We start from the raw sequence: 26,460 nt of genomic DNA on the forward strand, positions 1-26,460 counted from the left end.
TCACTTATTTAGATTTTGAGCCACAATTTATATTTTTTCTCTAGGTGGATTGGGAGAATGAAAAAACTTGCTTTCAAGCAATTTCAGCAGCTCTTGGAAACTTCTATGCTATGCATCCGCCTATGTTGCCCAACCCAACTGGTGATGGTTTGAAATTTTATGAAAAGAAAAAACCTTTCCAGAACACTGAAGACACAGAAATTCCGTCAGGTGAGACATATATACTTTTTATCGCTGAATTAGTTCTATTTTATTGTTTATAATTATACTTGAGAAGAGAAGCTTCCCTTATGTATGCTTTCCATTCATAACTTCCTACTGAAATGTCATTATCCTTTATTAACTCATATTTCACTAAATGTTAGGATATCTTATCACCTTTATTTTTTGGCTATTTCTTTTAGTGTATTTGTTTTTTATGTAACAATAAATGACAATACTAGTGGATGATGATTCTTGTGGCTGCAGAAAAATAATAAGTAAAGCCGATGAAGCTCATAAGTTCCTAGTTCCTACTGAAATGCTCATTGGTTTGTTGTTTGTTAATATTTCATTTTCTTATCATAAAGAAAAGAAGAGGTACTTTTTTCACCATGCTTTTTTCTTTTCTAAAGAAGTTGAGAAATTAAAAGCACGGGTATTCTGAAGTTTATGGAAGAGAAAAACACCTTTTCTCCATTCGATTTTGATGAAAATATATGTTTATAATACCAAAAAACAGAGACAACTGTGCCATAGAACTGGAGATAAGATCCTTTTTATAGAGGAAATCTTCGTCTGATTAAGGGAATAAATGTAGAAATAAAAGAATTGAATAACAGGCAACTCAAATCCTGCAAGACCAGGAATTAAAATATTTGTGAAAAATTAACACAGCTGTAAAATTAATTACCAGATTTCCCACTCCCTCTCAAGTTGGATTGTAGATAACAATCATACCCAAGTTGGTCCTCAAATTATCAAAACTTGTTCCTAGTAGAGCTTTGGTGAGAATGTTAGCTGTTTGAAAGGCTGTTGGAACATGCACTAATGAGATTATTCCTTATTCTATCTTCTCTTTTATGAAGTGTTGATCGATTTCAACATGATCTGTGCAATCATAATGGACTAGATTCTTTGCAATAATTATAGCTGCTAAATTGTTACAAAAACATCTTTGTGGGTTTGAGGGCTGTATTTTGTGGAAATTGGGTTTAATTTCTTGGTTTATAAATTGGAATGCATATTTTGAGAAATGTAGGCTTTTGTTAATACCTTACCTTGTATGTTAAATAAAGATATTGCAACGTTTCTTTACTTAATTCTGTATTAAAATTTAAAGTTCTTCCTTGAAGCTGCATAACATTTGTATATGGGACATAAAATTAAATATTTTTGGTTACGTTTTTAGGCATGATAACAGCAGAGAGGGAGTGGTTTCTGGATGTGTTGTTAGGCATCACTCGTATGAATAAATTCCTTTTCTGACTGCTTGGTTGTCTTTCTTTCTGCTTGACTGTTTACATATATATATCTACTGTGCTTCAAATAGTTTCCCTTTTGCAGAACTTCATACAATTTATGATTATTATTGTTTGTCATGATGTCAGCAGGTAGAAGATATAATGTTTTTTTTGGCAGATATTAATATCATTTTTATGTGGTGAATCATGTAACTTCATTTTGCCTCTGTAACCATATATTATAAATTGGTTGTTTTCACAGGGGATAATGTCATCATGGCGACTGAAACAGGCAATGAATTACTTTCGGAGGCAGAAACTGCATGGGCCCAGCGTGAATGGTCAATCCAGCATATCTTGTTTCCAGCCGTAAAACTCTTTCTTAAGCCTCCAACTTCCATGGCTAATAATGGAACATTTGTTCGGGTAAGTCTTCTTCCAAAAAAAAACTGTAATGATTACTATCACTGAGGTTAATAGAAATGAAACTTTGTATTAATCAGTGGCATAAAATGCAAAGTAAAAGAAACATGTTTAATCTCTTAGAAATGAGAACATGCACCTGAAAACAGCCAAAAGGCATACAAGAATACAAAAAAAGAAGACAACAACATTACAAAAAAAAAAAAAAAAAAACCCTGCTTAAATCCAGAATAGAAATCTGGTATATGCTGGGGTGTAAGTGACACACAACGAGCTTTACCAAAATTTGAACTTTGAGTTCATGTATCAATAATCATGTATTTTGGGTGTCCATGGTGTTCATGGAGGAGATTATAAAATTGGTCATTTCAAGGTTCTTTTTATACTTACAGGGTAAATGAAATTTTCAATATTCGTGAAACTATAAAGCTGTAACTTGATCTATCCAAACTATTCTCATAAAATAAGATAATAACACCGAGGAAATTAAATACATAATAAACATCACATAATGTAAAGAGCGAGCTAACATTTATTGTTTTGTTTGGAATTGAAATGTGAGAAGTAAAAAGAATTTTCTTCTTGTTTATACTACGACATTGTACGAAACTCATTAGAGCATTGATAAAAAACATTACTAGTCTTTTTTAAAACTGGTCCTAATTCCAAGATGAGCCAAATAATTTTGACTCTTACTTTTTATGTTTTTGGTATTTAGTTGCAAGAATGATACTTTTTTCTGATTCTTCTGTGATTAAACTATTGTAAGAACTTTGCTTTGTGCAGGTTGCTTCCTTGGAGAAACTCTACAAGATATTTGAAAGATGCTGATATGAATACTATGCATATTACATTGCATAGTGATTTTCAAAGCTATGGATTTTTTTTTTTATTATTATTTTTTTTCAGTAAGGAATCAAATTCTTTCAACAACAACAAATCACAATAATATTGGGTTCTTGATCTATAAATTCCTTTTTCATTTCTATTTCCAGTACAAATGATGGGCAATTGACTGTTTGCACTAGTAGGCGATTAGAATACCCTATTGATGGAAGGGGAGTCGTGGTTGGCTATTTCGTGTTCCTCTCTCTCTTTATGGGCATCTCCAACCTATGCATTCAAACCACATTTCCTTTATTTTAAAGACAAAAAACATGAAAATTCTCACTCCAATTGACCTGCAACTTTATCTTTATTATAAAGATATACACTGTACACCTTCGACATTGAAGGCAGCACTATTCCTTTAAAGGTAAAAAAAATCCTACCGAAAATACTCTTGATAATTCTACTAGTATAATGCGGATAAATACTAATGTTACTATATAGACTAGCCTTTCGTTTGCATACTATATGTCAACTAATGGTATCAGAGCTCGAGTCGACTCCTTCACCTTCCTTTTAGAGAGAAAACCCAAACCTAAACACCAATGTCTCTAATTCCTCAAAATCCTAGCTCTTGGACAACTCAGCTCTCTATCTTTTCTACTTCAGTCTCTATGGCTTCCTCTGGATCTCCCTCCCTTAAAAAGTCTTCAGCAAATAAACTTGCCTACGTGTATGAACTCTCTTACATCTCTGATGATGATAAGATTGTTCCTTCCGACCTACCTCTCATAAATCCTTACCATGCCTTCTCCAAACCACAAGACATACTCACTTGATCCATAAAAACCCTTATCCGCCAACAACCCAAGTCAGTCAAAGAATACATCTAATCAACAAAGTTTGACCAATGTAACCTCCCTGCTACTGAGCAAGAACAACTAGTTACATTAGAGATCCTGCTGGAATTCCCTCAACAATGGATAGACCAAGGGCTGACACACATCCATTTTGGGGCTATTCGACTCGCCCTCACCCATCATGGACGAAAGGGCTTACTTGTTTGTGCTAAGATCACTTTGCTGGATACACGAATGCGAATGTTTCAACATGCCTCCATTGGTACTCTTGAAATGATGCTTAATGCGGGTACGGTAATTGTCACATTCTACCCAAACTTTAGTATGTCTATGAAAGATAAAAGACTTCTCGATGCCTTGAAAGTTCAGCTATAAATAGTGGGTTTAGACCAAGATCCAGAATCTATTGGTGCTCATTACACTATCAAATGGCTTACAGAGTCCAAAACCATGCCATTGACATAACACTTCCAGGAAGCTCAGACGCACTGATGATCACTGTTGATACAAATCAAGAGCAAAGATGCACCCACACACCAAGACAAATCACTATTGAAGAACTGCAAAAAATCTTTCCGACCTCATGGATTATTAATTATGAAAGGATCCACAGACCGCCTCCTACAATCCATTCGACAGATCCAGCGTACTCCACAAATAAAGATGGGTCTATTGAAATCAACTTTCTAAAGAAGGAAGATACAACTCAGATATTCTCTACTCAGTACATGACGTCCTCAGTCATACCAACAAATATAGAAATCACCTCGTTCGACAAAAATGGAGTCCCCATATATGCCTACAAGTCATCCTCAGGGTATATTTATTGGGACGTATGCAATTGCCTAGATTGCATCAACATGGACGAACCAAAAAGAATCCCCAAGAAGGCTAGTACTGGCAAAGTATTAAAAGAAAAATGGGAGATCAGGCACACAAATATTGCTCCTCTTGGGAAACCTTCTGGAAAATTTGATTACTTAGTCAAATACTCCTTCGATTCACCATCCTACCCCCTCTCCCACCTACTGGATGGGACGAAGATGAAAAACACCCAATGACCTCCCTCGGCCAAAATAAGAAAAGGTCCTACCATGTAACAAGCAAAAAAGATCCAACCCAAAAATCGTTCACCACCTCATGATAAATACCCATAAAGGCAATTTTCCACTATATGCTTCATTTACAGATGATGATGGTACAACAACCTACCAACCAAAGATCACAAATCCAAAAGTTCGAGAGCTTGATGGATCCTTGAAAAAGATCTCACCTGTAGAAGTCGTCTTGAATTGCCAAATGGAGAACATGCTAGCCCAAAATAAAACTCTAGCACAGATCGATGAAAAAATCTCTCACGTCAGCCATAAGATGACCAAACTCAGCGACGAAATCTCAAAGGTAGACACGACTATGAGCAGACTCGTTTACAGAATCTCAGAAGTGCGCGAAGAACTGCTGAATATGGCAAAGTCCCAACATGCTCCACATGACATCTTTTGAGCTAAAGAGGCAGAACTTAAAAGTTTGAAAAGTCAATATGTCGCTATGCAAAGTCAGCAAAAAGAAGTCTCTCTATCCCCAGACGTAAATCTCATTCCATGGATGTTTTCTACATTGCCACAACATTCCCAACCACTAGGAACGCCAACCAAAAGGGGAGATCAAATACTTCGCCTCAAACCAATCCTGGAAGAAGAAGACCAACTAAAGAAACAACAAAAAAAAAAGCAAGTAGATGGCGGTCAGACAAAAAACTAGCTCATGGTCCAAAAGACAAATCGCCTCACTGAAATCATCCATCAACACTGCTTAGACAATCTCCCTCAGATTAATCTTAATGAAGAACAAGATGGCTCAAGCAACGATATGCAATCATCCTTCTCTGGGAAATTTGAATTATGGGAGACCAAAGATGATGACAGTAGTGATGAAGCCCCACATCAATTTATGACATACCACACCCAAGCTTCAAGGGTAGACAGAGAAATAGGGTTTCCTCAAACAGAGCCAATCATAGAAGAAGAGGCGTCATCATCAGAAGAACAAAACACCACTAAGCACAACTTTACGACAAGCAAAAAACCTCGTACCTTCACATTGGATGATTTACCACCAAGTCAATGGAGGTCTCGTTTTCAGGAATTCAAAGCTTGGACCTTGCTCGAAGCTCAAAAGCCAGGGCAGAAATAAGAGATATCCTTCTGCAACTCGTGTCAAGGTTCACTGAAATACTGCAAGACTGGTGGCAATGTCTCGAAGAATACAGACAACTTTAATTCCTACAAGCAGAATCAATCGAAACAACTCTAAACCACCTCTATGTCAAATTTTGTTGGCAAGATGCTTAAGTAATAGAAAGACTCAGAGCAGAGTTCTTTAAAATGAAGTGCTTCTCAATGGATAAAAATGACTTAGAGCTGCATTATCAAAGAAAGTCCAAAAGATTCTACCTAATTGGGGGAGTAGATGTGATGAGAAGAACTCTAATGGATTGAAGGGAGCTGGTCATGCTCCAGAATAAACATGATAAACGTATATATGATATCAATTTCGGCTAGGTCGTATCATTCAATATTAAGATGCTTTTAAAGCACATCTTAAACGACAAGTTTGGATTACAATTCAAAAAGGGTGCTAAACGGCAATGCACCAAAAGTAGTTTAAGGAAATGACCATAAAGGACATAAAAGATACATATGCCAAAATATAAGTATACGACAACAAAGGAATATATATTATGCATGGACAATTAAAGTGCTACATCACAATTAAGCTGCTGCATCATTCTCCTCCCCTGCTTGAGAAGAACTTGACTTCGAGTTTAAAGTGGTGGTCGGTGCATCATCAGGAGGGTGGAACTCAAACAGATCGGTGACATTAAAAGTGTTGGAAATTTGGAGGTGAGAAGGAAGCTCAACAACATATGCATTATCATTGACCTTGTGGAGAATACAGCATGGACTGACTTTCTTGGCCTGCAATTTATTGTATGTACCAACAGGAAAACGTTCCTTCCGGAGATGGACCATAACAAGGTCACCCTCATTGAAAGATTTGAACCGGCGATGTTTGTCGGCAACACGTTTGTAGGAGGCAGCAGACTCTTCAAGTTTAAGCTTAACTTGGTTGTGAGTGGCGACAACAGAATCAGCAAGCTCAAGAGCAGACTTACTTTTAATGTTAGGAATAGCAACTAGGTCCATTGAAAGATTAGGAGCCTTAGTGTAGACAACATAAAAAGGAGCTAAACTGATGGAGCGATTAGGCAAACAATTATAAGCGAATTCAGCTTGCGGGAGGGCAATATCCCATTGTTTCGGTTTGTCACCAGCGATGCATTGGATCATATCGCCAAGAGTGCGATTGACAACTTTGGTCTGGCCATCCGTTTGGGGATGGTGGGCAGTGCTAAAGTTCAGTGTAGTATCAAGACGCTGCCAAAGAATGCGCCAGAAATGGCTCATGAACTTAACATCACGGTCAGAAGTGATGGATTTCAGAATGCCATGTAAGCGAACAATTTCACGAAAGAAAAGTTGAGCAACATAGCTGGCATCTGCAGCTTTCTTACACGGCAGGAAATGAGCCATTTTGGAAAAGCGATCAACAACAACAAAGACAGAATCAACATGTCGAGTGGTGCGAGGGAGGCCGAGAACAAAATCCATAGACAAATCTTCCCAAATGTGTGCAGGAATCGGCAATGGGAGGTAAAGGCCAGTATTTTGATGATGGCCTTTGGCAGTTTGGCAAACACCACAACGCTCGACAAATCGCTGAACATGTTTACGAAGATGAGGCCAATAAAATCTGTCTTCAAGCAAGGCACGAGTGTGATCACGACCAGGATGTGCCGCTAGTCCGTTAGCGTGAAGCTCATGGATTAAATGATCACAAAAAGAAGTGTGAGGGATGCAAAGTTGGTTACCATGAAAGAGATAACCGCCTTGGACATGGAACTCCTTGTAGACAGCACCATCTTTGCAATGAGACCAAATCTGAGCAAAGTCTTCATCATCTGCATATAAGGAAGGCAAGACTTCAAATCCAATGATTTCGGTATGAAGGGTGGATAGCAAATGAGACCGACGGCTAAGGGCATTAGCAGCCTTGTTTTGTTGTCCTGTTCTATGTTTAAAAACAAATGTAAATTTCTGAAGAAAAAGTATCCAACGAGCATGCATCCGATTCAAGGACTTTTGGGAACTAAGGAATTGAAGTGCCTGATGATCACAATGCAAAATAAATTCTTGATGGAGTAAGTAAGGCTCCCAATGTTGAAGAGTGCGGATGACAGCATATAACTCTTATTCATAAGTGGACCAACGCTGCCGAACTTCATTTAATTTTTCACTAAAATATTCCACAGGACGACCATCTTGTGAAAGGACATCACCTAGGCCAATCATGGATGCATCAGTCTCAACTTCAAAGGCTTTGGTGAAGTTAGGAAGAGCCAAGACAGGGGCGTGGCAAAGCTTATGTTTAATTAAAGCAAAGCAACGCTCTTGAGTGTCACCCTAGTGAAATTTCCCAGCCTTTAAACAATCAGTTAAAAGGGCAACAAGAGAGCTGAAGTTTCGAATGAACCATCGGTAAAAAGTAGCCAAGCCATGGAAGCTGCGAAGCTCGTGGACATTGGCAGGGGGGGCCAATCACGAATTGCCTGAATCTTGTGCTCATCAACATGAATTCCATGATTAGTGATTAGAAAACCGAGGAACAACAACTCAGAGGTGAGGAACTCACATTTCTTGAGATTAAGGTAGAGTTGATTGGCTTGCAAGACAGAAAAAACTTGAGATAAATGGGTAAGGTGATCATGCTCAGTTTTACTGAAAATCAAAATATCATCAAAGTACACCAGAACACATTTACCAATAAAAGGCTTTAAGACTTCATTCATCAATCTCATAAACGTGCTTGGGGCATTACTAAGACCAAATGGCATCATTAGCCATTCATAGAGCCCCTCACGAGTCTTAAAAGCAGTTTTCCATTCATCCCCCGGTCGTATCCGAATTTGGTGGTACCCGCTGCGAAGATCCAACCGTGAATAGAACTCAGAACCAGCCAATTTGTCTAACATATCTTCGAGATGCGGTATGGGAAATTGATATTTCATGGTGATCTTATTAATGGCGCGACTGTCGACACACAGACACCATGAACCATCCTTTTTGGGGACCACCAAGGCAGGAACAGCACAAGGACTAAGACTTGGGCGAACGAGGTTCCTGGAGAGGAGATCATCAACCAAACTTTGTAACATCTCATGCTCCTTGGGAGAAAGACGATAATGAGGCAAATTAGGGAGTGTGGCACCAGGTTGTAGGTCAATCTGGTGTTGAATATCACGTGTGGGGGGCAAACTGTCAGGTAAATCATTAGGAGCAATAGTAGGATATTGTTGAAGTAGAGTGGACACAGCAGGTGGGAGAGGCAGTGATGGGGTAGCGGAGTCTTTCATGATCAAAGCAACCACACAAGAGCATTGCTTAATAGAGAGACAAAAGTCAGAAACATTAGTCGTGAGTAAGGCATCAACAGTTGGAGGAGAGACTGGAAGTGCCGAAGTGGGAAGGTAAGGAAGCAACACAACCTTGCGGCCTTTCCATTGAAAAAATAAGTGTTATCACGTCCTTTATGAGTAACATCCCTGTCAAAAAGCCACGGGTGACCCAAGAGAATATGACAAGCATCCATTTCAACAATATCACATGAGATCTCATCTTGATAAGATTTCCCAATAGAAAAGGAAAAACGACACAACTCAGTGACTTTGGATTCAATGCCACGCTTTATCCAGCCAATCTTGTAAGGGCGCGGATGCGGGGACGTTGGTAAACCCAAGGTTTTGACAAGAGCCTTCGAGACAACATTCTCCGTGCTGCCACTATCAATAACCACATCACATACCTTGGTGTTGACAGTGCACCTCGTGCGAAATAAAGAGTTACGTTGACTAGGGGAAGGTTGGTGAGGGGCCAGCAAAAGTTTCTCCAAAATACACACAACGGGATCACCCTCATCCCCAGGAAGAAAGTCAGCATCAAAATATTCATCACCATCAGTGCTCACAGAAGCATTAAGGTCACCAAAAGCTTCAGGCTCATCAGTACACAAGAAAGTAGTTCGACGTTTAGGACAATCATTAGAACGGTGACCCGGCTTGAAACAATGATAACATCGATCAGTAGTAGGACGAGGATATGGATTAGGTGGTCGAGGATAAGATGGTTTAACAACAGGGGAATGTGGCGGAGCAACCGCATTGGAAGTGCTGGGTTGGGAAGGCAGAGGGTCAGAACCTGGGAGCGGTGTGGGATTGGTAGGCGCTTTGCGAGGCACAAACGAACGACCCCAACTATGGGAAAGTTGGGATTCAACTTTAGTTGTAAGGTTGACAGCGTCGGCCAATGACCAGATGGAGTGCAAGGATAAGGTAGCTTGGATTTGATCACGTAAACCACCCAAGAATCGAGCTACTTGCTGATGTTCAGTTTCAATGAGATCAGTGCGGGCATTGAGACGATAAAATTCAGAAGCATAATCAGCGACAGAACGATTCTGTTGACGACACTGTTGATATTGTTGATAAAAAATCTGCTCATAATCAGGGGGCAAAAAACGAGCACGGAGTAATTGACGCATGTGGGGCCAAGAACAGATGGGTTGTCGACCGGAACGACGGCGGTGATTTTGCAACTGATCCCACCAAGCTCCAGCACCCCCTTTTAATTTATAAGAAACAAGTTGGACTTGATGGACATCATCAACACCCATACACTCAAAAAAATTCTCCACAGTAGAAAGCCAATCCAAGAAATCCTCAATATGTAAATGACCATCAAACTAAGGGATATCGATTTTCATTTTAAAATCATGGTGAGGATTAGGACGAACATTATCACGAGTACCCACAACAAAGGGCGGATCGACATCATCGTCAAAATCAGGTTCAAGAGGGACGGGGTGAGTGCGAACTGGGAAGGCACCATTGTCTCTTGGAAAACCAGCTACTGGCGGAACAGGGGGCTCACGCAGAAGCGCAACAGTCGGAACTGGTGGGTGAGGAAGGACACGCTTACGGGGAGGTTCAGCGACTGGTTGCTCGACAGCCGGAGGACGGAGTTGATCAAGAACACCACGAAATTCATCAAGGAAGGTCGTGAGGCGTTAGTCAAGTCGTTGTTCTACCATCTGCAAAGCTGCCCAAAGGGCCTGCACACCTCGCTCTTCGGCGACGGCATGGCGAGTATCTCCATTAGCATCGGCCGTGGAAGCTGTCCAGGAAGGCTGTAGGCTCGTGATACCAAATGATGAGAAGAACTCTAATGGATTGATGGGAGCTGGTCATGCTCCAGAATAAACATGATAAACGTATATATGATATCAATTTCGGCTAGGCCATATCATTCAATATTAAGATGCTTTTAAACCACATCTTAAACGACAAGTTTGGATTACAATTCAAAAAGGGTGCTAAACGACAATGCACCAAAAGTAGTTTAAGGAAATGACCATAAAGGACATAAAAGATACATATGCCAAAATATAAGTATACGACAACAAAGGAGTATATATTATGCATGGACAATTAAAGTGCTACATCACAATTAAGCTGCTGCATCAAGATGATCCAAGCCTAAAGCAAGCTTTCCTGGCGTCCATACCAGAACCACTCGGAGAAGAGACGTTCAGACTCCTCTCAGCAAATGGTAGAACATTACAGAACACAACTCTCGGTGAGCTATTCCAGACGATGATGAGAGCACTAGAAAAAATGTGCTCCCAGAACAAGTTTCTATAGGAATATATGAAGCAAACAAAGCAGCTAGATAAGGTCTAGAGCCCAAGAGACCTCACAATAAAATGCTCAACAAAGTCATCTTGTTCCTGCAAAAGGCCAAACTATGGAAGGAGGAGATATAAGAGCGGGTCATTCAAACTGAGGACTCCATGGAAATTCCTCTAGAGAAAGAATACACCAAGCAAGTCTTTTAATAAATGTTTCTTGTGCGAACAGAAATGTCACTTTGCCAAGCAATGTCCAAAAGGCAAAACGACGAAAATGATCTCACACATACAGGATGTAACAGGCGTTTCTCTCTCCGACAATGATGTAGAATATATATTCTCTATAGAAGATGAAATCTCTCCATATGCTATCTGTGCCTTACGACCATTCTCAAACTCAGACAACGATAGTGATGGAGGAATCTTCAAAATGAATGCCATAAATTCAATTCAACCCATTCCTATGGAAAAAATGCAGATTATCCCAACCAAATACTCAAAACCAATCAAAGTAGTTGCCTTCTTTGATAGTGGAGCCTCCTATACAATCATGAATCATGATATACTACCGCCTGAATTCTGAAAGAAAAAGAAACAATATTTCCACGCAGCAAATAACCAAATTTTCTGCACATAACTGATCAACAAGCTTATCATGCTGCAATTCTTTCCAGGTTGCTCAGTAGTCCACAGGGTCATCGACTCCAAACTTCTGAGATAAGATTTAATTATAGGATTCAACCTATACACAAAGAAAAAAAAGGTCTGAGAATACTTCCACATGGATTGGCATACAAGCAATATTTTACTCCGTGGGAACAGGTTCCGAACTATTTTCACATGACTGAAGATTGTTTGACATCGATCAAGGAACGCATTATCCAAACATCATGTGCTAATTCCCATATGGAGTTCTCGCATAAGTCCAACCACCCATTGTGGAAAAATGAAGAATTTTTCATTTCCCTTCCGTTTAAGATATGAATGAAGATGCCAACCCAACTAAAGCAAGTCATCCTGGAATGAACCCCAACCACCAAAGTTTGGCAAACAAGGAATGGGACGAGCTAAAAGTGCAAGGATTAATCGAAGAAACTGAATCTGCATGGGCCTGTCATGCATTCTACGTCAACAATAGATCAGAACAAGCTCGAGGAAAGCAAAGATTGGTAATAAACTACCAACCGTTCAACCACTTCCTAACAGATGACAAATTTCTTTTGCCAAATAGAAATTCCTTGTTCTCCAGCCTATCACAAGCAAAGGTATTTTCCAAATTTGACCTAAAAGCATGCTTTTGGCAACTAGGATTCAAAGTAGAAGACAGGCCGAAAACAACTTTCTGTATTCCAAACCATCATTTCCAATGGACCGTAATGCCATTTGGGCTCAAAATAGCCCCATCCCTCTTCCAAAAAGCCATGAGCAAGATATACAAGTCAATCTTAAACCAGGCCCTTATCTACATTGACGATATCCTACTTTTTTCCCCACATAAAAGGTCTCATACGAATCTCCTGACCCAATTTGTGGATATCACCGAAAAGTATGAGATTATGTTATCAGAAAAGAAAATGGTCTTGTGCCAGCCCAAAATTGAGTTCCTAGGGATGAAGTTGCACGATGGCACGTACGAAGCCCAACCTCACATAGCCCAAGAACTTCAAAAATTCCCAAATGAGGCCTAACAAAGACCCAAGTCCAACAGTTCCTAGGGATTGTGAACTACCTTAGAGACTTCGTGCCCCACCTGTCAGGCTTCACAAGCCCATTAACCAAGATGCTTCAAAAAAATTCTCCACCTTGGGCTAAAGAACAGACAAGCGATAAAAAACCTGAAAGAGTTAATGAAAAATTTACCACCACTACAGATTCCATCAACTGGAAAAAGAATCATGCAGACTGACGCTAGCTACAAAAATTGGGGAGTGGTTCTATTAGAAGAAGACACCAACAACAAAAGAAAGGTGTGTGGATACAAGAGTGGAGCATTCAAAGATTCACAACTCCACTACCATTCTACTCTAAAAGAAATCCTGGCGGTCAAAATGGGAATCATGAAATTTGAATTCCACCTCATCGGTCATAATTTCTTGGTAGAAACGGATTTCTCATCCTTTGAAGGAATGCTCACATTCAAACAAAACAAAGCTGTCAATGCTCAACTATTTCAACTAGCCACGTGGTTCTCTCGCTACACCTTTCAAGTCATACACATTAAAGGAAAATCAAACAACATCCTAGATTTCCTGTCAAGGCCAACCCGGAGTACTATAAATATTATCTCCCAAGAAACTAAACAACCCATCCCTCTTGTTTTCATGGAAAACCCTGCAGCAGTCATCTCTACATTTCCGAGAGATGCTCAAAAGGTTATCAACAACAAAACCCCAAAAATAAAGGCTATCCAAAATGCCCTAGATATCCAATATACCCTTATCAGAGGCCATGGAAAATCGATGGCAAAAGAGTTAGGCTTCCATCCAAAGTACCCATTTGCCAAACTCTTTCACATGGAGTATACCATTTTCATGCCAAAAAAGATCACCCACATGTTTTGGTACTTAATGAGCTCCTACACTATTGCTATTGAGGTTCATACCACAGGTCTCTGAACATCAGTTCGTAGCTACATGCAAAGGCCTGACATCCGCCTTGCATACCAACATCCCATGGAAATGTTACAATGGTTCAAGCCACTTTTTGATTGGAATGATCTGCTCACCCAACAATGGGAAAAGGTTCGCAACAAAAGACTAGTTGGTTTCTCTTACCCAACTGATGAAAACGTGGCAAACCCAACAAAGTGCTACACCATCTTGTTACTAAAGCTAAATGTCAACCATGATCTGTCATTTACATCAAATGTCCAATTATACAAAACTAGCGAAAACCCAATGGTTGTAATCGGGAACCCCGAACACAGATAGCTGGAGAAACTGTTGTTTAGTACAAATGGCATAATTCCTGAAGAAATATGGCCACGACTAGAAGATGACGCACCTTGGGAACAATATCCATCATAATACTCACTAAAGATGGAAAAAGATATGGATTATTATAATCAACATTACTCCGAAAATGAGGTTGATTATAATGATTCGATCTTCCAAGACTCACAACAACCAGATACCTTGTGCTCATATCCACTAACGACATCATTAAGAGAGCTTGATGAAGAAATAATGAGGGGATTATCAATCACGAAAAGACCAACATGTGGAGGATCAAGTATGTTTGATGAAGATGGCAGTGATTACTCCTGCATGAATCTTAGCCCCAGTCATGAACCCATCATTAAATAAACCCATGTGACCTCTGAGAAGATTCGCCCGCCCATGTGACGCACCCAACTATGCTGACCAGATTTGCCTAGGTAATAACGTGCTTCAGAAAAAATACACTCAAGTTTGCAGAGTCCCTAAAGACACCAGAGATTCCCTGACGTTTGTAGTTATTTCTGAAGACAACAGAGATTCCCTACAGTTTGAAAAGACAACTCTTTGTATTAAATAATAAAAAAAGTCTGGAGTGGCATAGATTCCCTCAGTCTAGGGAATGGTGTATTTAACTTTTATTTATTGTCGTTTTAGTGGAAGGAGATTATAAATACTCCTCCACACTCACTTGTAAAGGCATCAGTTTCCAAATAATAAAATCTTCTCTTTCTCTACATCTTCTGTGACATTTTAAATCCCTCTTTGGGTTCTTTCTCGTATAAGGGAAGCATTAGGATAAATTCCATGGAGATTCAGTTTATTCGATTAATCCTTGCGCTTTTAGCTCGTCGCATTCCTTGTTTCCCAAACTTTGGTGGTCGGGGTTCATTTTAGGATGGCTTGCTTTAGTTGGGTTGGCATCTTCATTCATCTTAAACGAAAGGGAAATGAAGAATTCTTCATTTTTCCACAGTGGGTGGTTGCATTTATACGAGAACTCCATATTGGAATTAGCACATGATTTTTGGATAATGCGTTCCTTGATCGATGTCAGACAATCTTCAGTCATGTGAAAGTAGTTCGGAACCTGTTCTCACAGGGTAAAGTATTTCTTGTATGCCAATCTATGTGGAAGTATTCTCAGATCTTTTTTCTTTGTGTATAGGCCGAATCCTATGATTAAATATTTTCCCGGAAGTTTGGAGCCGATGACCCTGTGGACTACTGAGCAACCTGGAAAGAATTGCAGCTTGATAGGCTTGCGGATCAGTTATGTGCAAAAAAATTGGTTATTTGCTGCGTGGAAATACTGTTTCTTTTTCTTTCAGAATTCAGGCGGTAGTATATCAGGATTCATGATTGTATAGGAGGCTCTAGTATCAAAGAAGGCAGCTACTTTGATTGGTTTTGAGTATTTGGTTGGAGATAATCTGCATTTTTGCCTTGGAATGGGTTGAACTGAATTTAAGGCATTCATTTTGAAGATTCCTCCATCACTATCGTTGTCTGAGTTTGGGAATGGTCGTAAGGCACAGACAGTATATGGAGACATTTCATCTTCTATAGAGAATACAAATTCTACATCATCGTCGGAGAGAGCAACGCCTGTTACATCCTGTATGTGTGAGATCATTTTCGTCGTTTTGCCCTTTGGACATTGCTTGGAAAAGTGACTTTTCTGTCCGCACAAGAAACATCTATTAAAAGACTTGCTTGGTCTATTCTTTCTCCGGAGGAATTTCCATGGAGTCCTTGGTTTGAATGACCCGCTCTTATATCTCCTCCTTCCATAGTTTGGCCTTTCGCATGAATAAGATGACTTTGTTGAGCATTTTATTGTGAGGTCTCTTGGGCTACAGACCTTGTCTAGCTGCTTTGTTTGCTTCATATATTCTTGTAGAAACTTGTTTTGGGAGCACATTTTTTCTAGTGCTCTCATTATCGTCTGGAATAACTCACCGAGAGTTGTGTTCTGTAATGTTCTACCATTTGCTGAGAGGAGTTTGAACGTCTCTTCTCCGAGTGTATGGACGCCAGGAAAGCTTGCTTTAGGTTTGGATCATCTACTCCTCCAATTAGGTAGAATCTTTTGGACATTCTTTGATAATGCAGTTGTAAGTCATTTTTATCCATTGAGCAATACTTCATTTTAAAGAACTTTGCTCTGAGTCTTTCTATTACTTGGGCATCTTGCCCACAAAATTCAACATAGAGGTGGTTTAGAGCTGTTTCGATTGATTCTGCTTGTAGGAATTGGAGTTGCTTGTATTCTCTCAAACATTGCCACCAGTCTTGCAGTATACCAGTGAACCTTGACATGAGTTGCAGAAGGATATCTCTTATTTCTGCCCTCGGATTTTGAGCTTCGAGCAAGGTCCAAGCTTTGAATTCCTAAAAATGAGACCTCTATTGACTCGGTGGTAAGTCATCCAATGTGAAGGTATGAGGTTTTCCGCTTGTCGCAAAGTTGTGCTTGGTGGTGTTTTGTTCTTCTGATGATGACGCCTCTTCTTCTATGATTGACTCTGTTTGAGGAAACACTGTTTCTCTGTCTACCCCCGAAGCTTGGGTGTGGTTTGTCATAAATTGATGTGGGGCTTCGTCACTACTGTCGTCATCTTTGGTCTCCCATAATTCAGATTTCCTAGAGGAGGATGATTGCATATTGTTGCTTGAGCCATCTAGTTCTTCATTAAGATTAATCTGAGGGAGATTGTCTAAGCAGTGTTGATGGATGATTTCAGTGAGGCGATTTGTCTTTTGGACCATGAGCTGGTTTTTTGTCTGACCGTCATCTACTTGCTTTTCTTTTTGTTGTTTCTTTAGTTGGTCTTCTTCTTTCAGGATTGGTTTGAGGCGAAGTATTTGATCTCTTCTTTTGGTTGGCGTTCCTAGTGGTTGAGAATGTTGTGGCAGTGTTGAAAACATCAATGGAGTGGGATTTACGCCTGGGGATAGAGAGACTTCTTTTTGCTGACTTTGCATAGCGACATATTGACTTTTCAAACGTTTAAGTTCTGCCTCTTTAGCTCAAAAGATGTCATGTGGAGCATGTTGGGACTTTGCCATATTCAGCAGTTCTTCGTGCACTTATGAGGTTCTGTAAACGAGTCTGCTCATAGTCGTGTCTACCTTTGAGATTTCGTCGCTGAGTTTTGTCATCTTATGGCTGATGTGAGAGAGTTTTTTATCGATCTGTGCTAGAGTTTTGTTTTGGGCTAGCATGTTCTCCGTTTGCCAATTCAAGATGGCTTCTGCAGGTGAGATCTTTTTCAGAGATCCATCAGGCTCTCGAGCTTTTGGATTTGTGATTTTTGGTTGGTGGGTTGTTGTACTATCGTCATCTGTAAATGAAGTAGATAGTGGAAAGTCGCCTTTATGGGTATTTATCATGAGGTGGTGAGCAATTTTTGGGTTGGGTCTTTTTTGTTTGTAACATGATAGGACATTTTTTTGTTTTGGCTGAGAGGGGTCATTGGGTGTTTTTCATCTTCGTCCCATCCGGTAGGTGGGAGAAGGGGGTAGGATGGTGAATCGAAGGAGTATTTGACTAAGTAATCAAATTTTCCAAAAGGTTGCCCAAGAGGAGCAATATCTGTGTGCCCTGCCTCCCATTTTTCTTTTAATACTTTGCCAGTACTAGTCTTCTTGGGGATTCTTTCTGATTCGTCCATGTTGATGCAATCTGGACAGTTGCATACGTCCCAATAAATATGCCCTGAGGATGACTTGTAGGCATATATGGGGACTCCGTTTTTGTCGAATGATGTGATTTCTGCATTTGTTGGTATGACCGAGGACATCATGTATTGAGCAGAGAATATCTTAGGTGTATCTTCCTTATTTTGAAAGTTGATTTCAATAGACCCATCTTTATTTGTGGAGTACGTTGGATCTGCCGAATGGATTGTAGGAGGCGGTCTGTGGATCCTTTCGTAATTAGTAATCCATGAGGTCGGAAGGATTTTTTGCAGTTCTTCAGTAATGATTTGTCTTGGTATGTGGGTGCATCTTTGCGGTTGATTTGTATCAACAGTGATCATTAGTGCGTCTAAGCTTCCCGGAAGTGCTATGTCTGTGGCATGGTTCTGGACTCTGTAAACCATTTGATAGTGTAGTGTAGCACCAATAAATTATGGATCTTGGTCTAAACCCACTATTTGTAGCTGAACTTTCAAGGCATCGAGAAGTCTTTTATCTTTCAAAGACATGCAAAAGTTTGGATAGAATGTGACAATTACCGTACCCGCATTAAGCGTCATTTCAAGAGTTCCTATGGAGGCATGTTGAAACTGTCGCATTCGTGTATCCAGCAAAGTGACCCTAGCACAAACAGGTAAGCCCTTTCGTCCATGATGGGTGAGGGCGAGTCGAATAGCCCCAAAATGGATGTGTGTCAGCCCCTGGTCTATCCATTGTTGAGGGAATTCCGACGGGATCTCTAATGTAACTAGCTGTTCTTGCTCAGTAGCAGGGAGGTTACATTGGTCAAACTTTGTTGATTGGATGTATTCTTTGACTGACTTGGGTTGTTGGCGGATAAGGGTTTTTTATGGATCGAGTGAGTATGCCTTATGGTTTGGAGAAGGCATGGTAAGGATTTATGAGAGGTAGGTCAGAAGGGACAATCTTATTATCATCAGAGATGTAAGAGGGTTCATACATGTAGGCAAGTTTATTGGCTAAATACTTTTTGAGGGAGGGAGATCTAGAGGAGGCCATAGAGACTGGAGTAGAAAACATAGAGAGTTGAGTTGTCGAGGAGCTAGGATTTTGAGGAATTAGAGACATTTGTGGTTAGGTTTGGGTTTTCTCTTTAGAAGGAAGGTGAAGGAGTCGGCCCGGGCTCTGATACTATTAGGTTGCCATTTTATATATATTATATGTTTTAATTATTTATTTTTTATAATTATATTTGTGTTTTATATTTTATTTTAAGATTTATATTATACTAATAAATTAAATAAATAAAAGTATACATAACATGAATAAATAACAAAAATTAAAAACCAATAACTTATCAAATTTAAAATTACAAAATTTAAAATACGAAATGAAATTAAACATAATTAAACAACAACAACAACAATTTTTTTTTTATAAAAAAAAAACAATAACAACAAAATAGTTCTACTACTAACATAAACTAGGATTATCACTTAATAATATGTAAGATCATTATTAGATCCTCCAATATCATTTAAATAATGACCTATACTATTAGAAGTATGTTGAGATGATTGGCCTTGTTGAGATCTTCTTTGCAAAATCTCGATATGTTCATTTTTCAAATGCTCATGTAGGATCGGATTGCTAATCAAATTTAAATTTTTACCTAAAATTTTATTCTACTAGATATGGAGCCATATCTAATTTTCTTTTCTCATTTTGGGCTCGTAGCATTTGAATTTGATAATTTTTTTGCCTATTTGCACTGCCATTTTTTATAATTTCAATAACTTGTCGTTGTTCTTCCTTGATAGTGTCAACAATAATTGAAGTTTGCTCTTCATTTTTCCTTTTTCCTTTTGCTTTCATTACTCTAATCGGTTGTTAAGTAGAACAACCACCAACATTCTCATCATTTATATTAAGAGAAAATGATGATAGTCTAGGAGATGCTGATGTTGGAGACTCTGTGGTGGGAGATTCTGATTGTGATGACACAAAGTGACTACTTTGTCTTTGAACTTATGGTGTCGCATTGTTATGATCATCTCCAAATTTTTCAATACCTTTAAGGCAGACCAAACATGATCGAATTTAAACCTTTTTTGTAATTCTTATCTAATGTTAATAACACCTTAGCTCGAGCTAGCTACAATATAGAAGGCAAATTAATGTTATACATCTAATAAATATAAGATAAAAACAATAAACATCTAATATATACTTACAATATCTTGTTGGGAAGCACCATTTGGGTTTTGATATTCAATTTGTCGAACACATCCCCTCAGTTTGCTAACTGCAACTAGAATAAGCTGCATTTGACATTGCAAATATTTTTTTGGTCGATCTTGAGTGACGAACTTAGGTTTAGAGTTATTGTAATCAAGTTCAACTTGCAACCAAAAATTTTCTCGAGACTGATTTATGCCTACAAAAGGGTTTTGGGAAATATCAAGATATACATGACATAGGTGCAAATCTTCTTCATATGTGTATGAAGTACTTCTATGTTTTCTAGCCATTTTTCTAACACAAATGGTTGAAAAGATATGTTTGAGTGAGTTTTTTATGGTATTTATAGAATGAAAAAAACGTATTCAATGGTTAAGATAGACATAAAATTCATCCAATGGTTATGATATTGTGTTAGTGTGATAAGATTTGAAAAAGTAAATCTGATGGTTGAGATGAGAGTATAATCCATCCAATGGTTATAATATAATAAGAGAGAATCCTTATCTTCTGATTTTTAATATTGTGTAAGTGTGATAAGATTTGAAAAAGAAAATCCTATGGTTGAGATGAGAGTGTAATCTGTCCAATGGTTATGATATAATCAGAGAGAATCTTTAACTTCTAATTTTGAATATTGTGTAAGTGTTATAAGATTTGAAAAAGTAACACTGATGGTTGAGAAGAGTGTAATCCATCTAATGGTTATGATATAATCAGAGAGAATCCTTATCATCTGATTTCGAATATTGTGTAAGTGTGATAAGATTTGAAAAATTAAATTTGATGGTTGAGATGAGGGTGTAATCCATCCAACGGTTTAAAAAAAATCCTTGTATTATAACTATTATCTTCAAATTTTTATAAAATGTTATTCTCATTTGAACTAAAACTCATTCAATGTACATATCATCAAAAATGAATTTCAATATTGGAAGCCCATCTGAGTCATCATACTCTGATGGTGAAAATGATGATGATGCAAATCTAATTAATGGCATTGATGTGATTAATTTAGAAGAAGAAGCACTAATCACCATGAATGCAAACAACAACATCCGCATGGTTCGCTATCTCAATCAACTAAACAACGAGGCAATCCATGGAAGCTCAGTTCTTGGTCATAGAACTATCAATCACGATCGTAAAAGTGCTAATCGTAATGTTTTCAACGATTACTTCTCAGAGAACCCATGTTATAATGATTCAATGTTTCGTTGTCGATTTAATGTCTTGAACTTTATTTCTTCGTATTGTTAATGTTGTGACAGATCATGACAACTATTTTGTGCAGAGAAGGGATGGCATGGGAAAACTTGTGCTGTCTAGTTTTCAAAAAAGCACTACAATGTTTTGAATGTTAGAATATGGCGTCTCAGCAGATGTTGCTGGTGAGTATATAAAAATAGGAGAGTCTACAACTATTGAAAGTTTGAAGAGATTTTGTCGTGCAATTGTGGAGGTTTTTGCTTAGTAATATCTAAGATCAACTAACGCTAATGACGTTTATATGCTACTCAATGTTGGTAAAGAATGTGATTTTCCAGGAATGTTGGGCAGTCTAGATTGCATACACTGGAAGTGGAAAAATTGTCCAACAACTTGGGCAGGTCGAAGTGGGCACCCAACTATTATTCTCGAAGTTGTATCTGATTATGACCTAGGGATATGTCATGCACATTTTGGTTTACCAAGTTCCAATAACGACATTAATGCGTTGGAGGCATCCCATCTCTTTTCCAATCTCGCTTCAGGTATTGCTCTCCTGCTCATTATGTTATTCAAGAAAAAGAATATAACACGCGTTATTATTTAGTTGATGGTATATACCCGAAATTGTCTGCTCTTGTATAAACTATCCATGATCCACAGGGCACTAAAAAGAAATATTTTTCTATGAAACAAGAATCATGTCGGAAAGATGAAGAATTTGCATTTGGAGTTATTCAATCGCGTTTTGCAATTGTTGCTGGACCATCACGTTTTTGGAACAAACATATGTTACATGATATAATGATTGTTTGCATTATTATGCACAATATGATAATCAAAGATGAACGAGATATTAATGCACCAAGCAATGAATGGATGGAAGCGCTAGTATCAAATATTGAGGTGGTAGATGGGAATACCAAATTTGAAGAATTTCTTAATTGATACAAACAGATCATAGATAAAGAAGCCCACTTCGCACTTCGAGATGCACTAATTGATCATTTGTGAGAGGAATATGCTAATTTACAAAAATAGTGTAAATTATTATTGTACTTTTAATCTTTTTTAATTTAGATGTAATGTTAATTTTTTTTTTTCAAATGTAATGTTTAATTTTCATAATGTAACAATTTAAGTTAAGTCCATTAATATTTTTTTAGTGTTAAAATTATTGTTGCTTAATTATATATGTTAATGTTAATGTATAAAATTAATATTTATTTATTAGTTAAATTATTTATTGATGATTAAAAAGAATAAAAAAATTATTTTTTGAAGTAAAATTTAAAGTAGTGATTGTAGATATAGTAATTTAAAGTGAAAAATGTGAAAAAATTAAGATAAAGTTGATTTTAAATTAAGTTATGGTTGGAGATGGCCTAAGGAGAGCTTCCATTGAAGCTCCAAGCTAGGTTTCAAGCAAGAAAAAGAAAGGTGAGAACTTGTATTCTTGGCTTCTCTTTTCTCTTTCTCTATTCAAGGCTGATATATATGGCCTAGAGGATCAAGGTGTGCATGCAAGGGTTTTGAAGATCAAAGTTAAGATAAGTGTTCTAGGGCTTTGAAATCATTTTGGTTGTTCATGATCTAAGTTCTAATCTGATTTTTGGAATATGGTTGAGGTTTTTTGAAGAGGTACAAAGGTGTTAGAGGGTCCGAAAGATAGAAGAGCTAATCCTCAAAGCCTGTAGATACATCCAAAGGTAAATTGTGATTTTGGTCAGATTAATGTATTAGGATGAGATCTATGTTATATGCAAATTTTTATGGGATTAATCTGTTGTAAAGAGTAAATAATGCTATTCTTAAATTTGATGATGCATGTATGGAAGCTAGGACGCCTCTAGTCAAGGAATCCAAAGTTTCTTAGTAACAGAGAAAATTTTGCTTGCTGACAGTTTTGACTCTTGACTTCCAACGAGTCTAGCTCCCCCAAAATGCTATAGTTATGTAGTTTCTTTTGACCATTCTATTATTTAGGATGAGCAGATGATTTTAAACTCTTGAAACGATAAAAAAGGTTGAGTATTGATTGAGTTATGGCTGTTTTAAAAATGTGGTTGTGATTGGCAGATTTGACCTCCAATTTTTGAAAAAAATATTACACTCAAAACTCAACGTTTTGTTTTGAAATTTTACTGAGTGATTATTAGTAGGCTAAAGTTTAATCTGGAAAAGTTTCATAGGAAAAAGATGAACTGAGTAGGAGCTGTGATTTTCAAAATGGTGTGTCAAAATTTGAAAATTGATAGTTTTAGTAATCATGATGTTAAAGATATTTTTGACACGTAATCTATTTTTACAAATTATATAACCATTTTTTTTAAATTGTGCTAGATTTAAAAATAAACCTAAGACTAAAGTAAAAAGTGGAAATTACATTATGTATGGGCATTTTTTCAAAACTTTGAAAAATATGGCAGTTTTTTTTCTTAATTTTCTTATGGTATTTTTTTTTTTTTACATTTTTATGGGAGTTTTTCCCCATATATTTGTAATATTTTAATTGTATACCATATTTTATGTCTTATAAAGTTTTAGTAGCTAGTTTTAATATGTTTTGAGGTTATTTTTACAATTTTAATCTATTTGTATTATTTTTTATCATTCATATTTTATAAAATATTTTTTTACATTATTTTTTTAAAGAAAAAAAAACAAAGACCTTCATCATAATGTTTTTTTTTATTTCCATTTCTTCTATTTTTCTTCTATTTTTTATCTTTTTCAATCAACATTTTCTCCGCAGTAACCGGTTACTATTGTCAAAACAATTTTGATTTTTTTTATGGTAATAATCGTATGTCACTGTCATGTTTTTTTAGTGATGTGTAGTAGCTGACTACAACTATAAAAATTAGTTTTATTTTTTAAGTGGTGTTGTATTAACTGGTTACAACTATAAAAATAATTTTGATTTTTTTTGGTAATGTACCATTATCAAAATACCAACGGAATTATAACTAGTTACTTAGTGAGATTTGGCAAAAAATGATATGAAAAAAATAAATTAAATTGATCATGAAGGTAACTGGTTACTGCTAGGTCTGCAAAAAAAAAAAAAAATGAAAAAAAGAACCAGTTGTGATGGTAACCAATTACTTAGCCATACTTGAAAACAAATAGGATCCAAACAAAAAATCTAAACTGATCATAATCGTAACTAGTTATAACTAGGTTTGAAAAACAAAAAATCAGAACCAAAAAAATAGAACCAATCGCAATGGTACTTGGTTACTTAGTTAGGTGTGAAAACAAAATCAGATCTAAACAAAACAAAAAAAATCTAAATTAATCATTATTGTAACTGGATACAGCTAGATCTAAACAAAAATAAAATATGAATAAAAAGAATCACAAGCCATTGTACCCGGTTACTTAAATAGATCTGAAAAAAAAAAAACCAGAAATCAGAACAGATCGTAACTGTAACTGGTTACAGTTAGGTTTAGAAGAAAAAAAATTAAATATGAAGTGCAAAATCAGATTTGAAATAGCAAAATCAGTTGTGAAAAAGAAGAAGAACAACAAAGAGAATAAAAAAAAAACTAGATCTGAAGAAGAAGAAGAAGAAGAAGGGCGGAGGTGCGTCATTGTCAGGGGCGGAGGTAGCATTGCCGACGAAGGGCTGAGATGAGGGAGCCAAATGGGAGAGGAGAGAGGAAGAAAGGAGAAAAGACAGAGGGAGATATCGTGATGGAAAATGAGAGAGTGAGAGAGAATTTTGCATATTTATGATTATGGTAATCTATTTTTTATATTTTATGAAATTACAATATTTTTAACTTTTTTTTTTCAAAACTTACTATATTCTGTATAATTTTTTTTCCCATAAATATAGAAACTATATTTGATTTTCCCATATTTATGTAAACTTCTCAAGTAAAAATAGGGTCCAAAGCCTTAAATTACAAAGAAAATATTTGGAATTTTTAACTGGTAATACTAGAACATTTTTATAATGGGACTACTAGATATAAATAAATAAATAAAATGGTCACCTAAATACATTTTTATAATTAAATATATTTTATATATAATAAAATTATTTTCTAAATATCCCATAAACTAAAATGGTATTTCTAAATTAATTAACAACCCTTGGTTTTTATCAAAACTAAGATTAAGAAAAATACTATGAAAAATATAATCATTTTAGCAAAAATGGTTTTTAATCTAAACAACGATTTAATTAAAGTTTGCATCTAGTTTTCAATTAGAACTAAGATTAAGTTTAGTTAATAAAATGTTAAGCAGTATGATACGAGCCTTATGAGTTTAGAGTAGGCTTTCCTAGGACCTTAGAATAGGTATTCTCGAGACTTGGGTAGTATGATTATTAGATATCTGGTTATGATAACCTTAATTGTCCAAAATTAATTAATAAGTGTTGTAGCATCCCAAATTCGCTAATAAGGCTTAAGGCGTTGATTAGTGTGCCGAGAGGGCAATAATTGATTTAGTTATGTTAATATGTGAATTTAATGATTATGTGATTAGAAATGCATGTTTAGGTGAATTAAATATGCATGTGGGCCCCATTTGGCTATTAGGGCCATATTTGTAATTTGAACCTGTTGAGGGTGTGATTTTGAGCTTTGCGCGGTGTTTCCGGCATGAGGAGATCCTGTCCCGCGGTGTTAGCAGAGAGTCACATAATTGGTGTTTAGTTGAGAGATTGGTAACTACTAGTAACCTTAGAATTGGTGTTGTTACTGAAACAATAAGTTAAAGGTGGCATTTTTGCAAAAGGGTGAAATGACCTAGATACCCTTGTGGGTTAGCCTAGAACTAAGTTAGAGGGAAGGGTAGAATGGTCTTTTGGGCAGTAATTAGATAACCTTTGGCTGAGGGAAAGCCATAATCGTTTAACACTCTCCCATTGATACTCATTTGGTTCTTAGGGGCTCTAGAAGGAGAAAAAACAACAACAAGCTTGAGGATTCTAGGTTTTGAGGAATTGGAAGTGAAGTTCAAGTTGTTAAATTAAGAGATTATCAAATGAAATAAACCACACGGTAAAAGGTGTTAAAATGCTTAATCCAA

At 37.1% G+C, this 26,460-nt stretch overlaps 3 protein-coding genes across 4 annotated transcripts in view; 2 read left to right on the forward strand and 1 right to left on the reverse strand.

Annotated features, from left to right (window-relative positions):
• LOC133805414 (DNA mismatch repair protein MLH1) overlaps positions 1–2,853 on the forward strand; it is a 67,607-nt gene extending 64,754 nt beyond the window's left edge. For both annotated transcript variants that reach the window (XM_062243594.1, XM_062243593.1), the window contains 3 exons: positions 45–210; positions 1,705–1,868; positions 2,652–2,853. In XM_062243594.1, the coding sequence (XP_062099578.1) occupies positions 45–210; positions 1,705–1,868; positions 2,652–2,696 (375 nt within the window). In that variant the 3' untranslated portion in view covers positions 2,697–2,853. The remainder of the gene's footprint in view (positions 1–44; positions 211–1,704; positions 1,869–2,651) is intronic.
• A 6,158-nt stretch (positions 2,854–9,011) lies between these two features.
• LOC133804215 (uncharacterized) lies at positions 9,012–10,545 on the reverse strand. Its single transcript, XM_062242372.1, has one exon. It carries the CDS (start codon positions 10,340–10,342, stop codon positions 9,029–9,031), a length of 1,314 nt encoding a protein of 437 aa, XP_062098356.1. The 5' UTR covers positions 10,343–10,545; the 3' UTR covers positions 9,012–9,028.
• An 11,122-nt stretch (positions 10,546–21,667) lies between these two features.
• LOC133804217 (uncharacterized) lies at positions 21,668–22,549 on the forward strand. Its single transcript, XM_062242373.1, has 2 exons — positions 21,668–21,953; positions 22,106–22,549. Exons 1-2 carry the CDS (start codon positions 21,710–21,712, stop codon positions 22,354–22,356), a joined length of 495 nt encoding a protein of 164 aa, XP_062098357.1. The 5' UTR covers positions 21,668–21,709; the 3' UTR covers positions 22,357–22,549.
• Positions 22,550–26,460: the final 3,911 nt, after the last annotated feature.

The sequence above is a fragment of the Humulus lupulus genome, chromosome X (assembly GCF_963169125.1).
Source record: "Humulus lupulus chromosome X, drHumLupu1.1, whole genome shotgun sequence".
Lineage (NCBI taxonomy): Eukaryota > Viridiplantae > Streptophyta > Magnoliopsida > Rosales > Cannabaceae > Humulus > Humulus lupulus.